Raw genomic sequence first — 2,446 nt, forward strand, 5'->3', positions numbered from 1 at the left:
TGTAGCATTCCTCCTTTGTAATCTAGGTTCTTGAGGCGGGTTCTTCAAAGGGTCTACATTTTGATATAATCTAGGTTCTTGAAATGAGTTCTCATCTGGTCTAGGTTTTCCATCCATTGACTTGAATTTGGCTTTCTCGGAGAGTTTTCAAATTGATTGTGGGTTCAAGTAATTTCATTCCCACGATTTCATATCAGTGTGTATCAACTGTGTCATACTCACTTCTTATTAATGGAAGTCCTCAACAGAATTTCATTCCCTCTAGAGGCATTAGGCAGGGTGATCCACTATCACCCTACTTATTCATTTTATGTTCTGAGGCCCTAAGTTCCATCTTGAATCAAGCTGAGTCTACAGGGTACATTTCTGGCATTCCATTAGCAAAAGGATAGTTTCATGTTAATCACATTTTCTTTGTTGATGACAGCTTGATATTTTGCAAGGCCAACTTTATTTAATGAAGCAGGTTACAAAAGGCTTCTATCCACCTATGAGATGGCTTATGGCTTATGGTCAAAAGGTTAATAAGGACAAAACTTCAATATGTTTTAGCAAGAATACAAGGGCAGAGGTGAAGAACGCTATGATCAGGATTGCTGGGGTTAAAGTTATTGAGTCATATGAAAAGTACCTTGGCCTTCATACCATGGTGGGTAGATCTCGAATTGCCTCTTTTAATGGTATTCTGGATAGAGTGAGGGCATGACTTTCAAACTAGAAATTGAAGTTTCTTTCTCAAGCTGGGAAAGAAATTTTAATTAAATCTGTCATTCAAGCACTACCTACTTATAGCATAGGGGTTTTCAAAATTCCTAAAGGCATCTTGCATAAGATTAACATAGTGATGCTAGCATATTGGTGGGGACAAAAAGTAGATGAGAGGAAGATTCAGTGGATTCCAAAGTATCAACTAGGAAAAAGAAAGGCTATGGGAGGTTTGGAATTTCGAGACTTGGAGTAGTTCAATATGGCTATGTTGACCAAGCAAGCTTGGAGGTTAGTGCATAATCCCTATTCTTTGGCAGCTCAAATATTAGCTTCAAAGTATTTCAATACATGTGATTTCTTGACTACAAAGCTAGGAAGAAACCCATCCTATCTATGCAGAAGTTTTCTACTAACTAGACCAATTCTTCAGGAATGTTTAATTTGGAGGGTAGGTAATGGCAAGGGCATAAGGATCTGGTATGATAGATGGCTTCCAAAAACTTATTCTTTCAAGATTCAAGTAAATGTTCAATTCTCCCTGAAGATGCTCTAGTCTCAGACCTCATTGATAAAACCACATGTTAGTGGAAAGATTAGCTTATTAGACACATTTTCAACCAGGATGAAGCTGGTATGATCACTAGGATACCTGTTAGCCAATGTGGAAGTAGAGATAAACAGATTTGGAAATGTACAAAGAATGGGATCTTCACTGTGAGATCAGCTTATCACATGCAAATTGATCTTGAGGAGAGTAAGAAAGCTCAGTGTTCTGTTAATAGGTCTGATCATGATAAGTGGAGTGTATCGTGGTCCCTTAAGTTGCCTAATGCTGAGAAGGTTTTTTTTAGGAAGGCATGTCATGAAGGTTTACCTACAAAGCTCAAGTTATATCAAAGAAAGGTTGTTGATAATCCCATGTGCCCAATTTGTGACCAGTCTGAGGAAACTGTTGAGCATGCTTTATGGTCTTGTGTTGCTGCAAGAGATGTGTGGGTTTACAGCTACAAGAGATTGCAGAAAAGCAAGATTGCAGATCAGTGCTTCAAAGAATTGTTGTTTCATCTGTTTTATCAAATGAACGAAAGGGAGCTTATGGAGATTGCTATTATTATGTGGAAATTGTGGAAGAGAATAAATGCATTGGTTTTTTAGAACCAGTTCACTACTCCCTTAGCATTGTTCAATCAAGCAGGTCAAAGACTTAGGGATATAGAGAGTAATAATAAAGTCCAACAGACCAGAGTTCCTAGAGCAGATGTTGTTCTATCTCCTTGGGTGCCACCACCTCGAGGCATAGTCAAAATTAACTAGGATGCATTGGTGGATTCTCGACAATGTTTGTTTGGTCTTGGAGCTGTAGCAAGGGATTGTCTTTTTATACACTCATTCCTTAGGAATCCATTGGACGAATGGGTTCAAGGAGATGATCATTCAATTGTTGAAGTAGCGAGTCATAATAGATGTCTTTTCATGCTCAATAATGAATATGATCTAAAAGTATTTACTCATAACTCCATATATGCAGGACCTAATTGATGATACAAATACTATATTTGAGGATGGTGATCATCTTAACAAAAGTAATCCAAACTCTTATGTTGAAGATGAATCTTCTTTTGGGCATGATGTGACAAATGTAGAATTTAGCTTAACAAATGAGCACTCATCTACACATGACTTGGTAGATGCAAGACTTAAGTTGGACGACGATGACAATGATTGTGCCGACTTATAG

The 2,446-nt window shown here is 37.8% G+C and overlaps 1 protein-coding gene across 1 annotated transcript; it reads left to right on the forward strand.

Moving 5' to 3' along the window:
- Positions 1-502: 502 nt before the first annotated feature.
- Positions 503-2,446, forward strand: LOC121265677. The gene is made up of 3 exons (XM_041169364.1): positions 503-649; positions 1,330-1,854; positions 2,237-2,446. The coding sequence occupies exons 1-3, from the start codon at positions 503-505 to the stop codon at positions 2,444-2,446; spliced, it is 882 nt and encodes a 293-aa protein (XP_041025298.1).

This window comes from Juglans microcarpa x Juglans regia, chromosome 5D (genome assembly GCF_004785595.1).
Source record: "Juglans microcarpa x Juglans regia isolate MS1-56 chromosome 5D, Jm3101_v1.0, whole genome shotgun sequence".
Classification (NCBI taxonomy): Eukaryota; Viridiplantae; Streptophyta; class Magnoliopsida; order Fagales; family Juglandaceae; genus Juglans; species Juglans microcarpa x Juglans regia.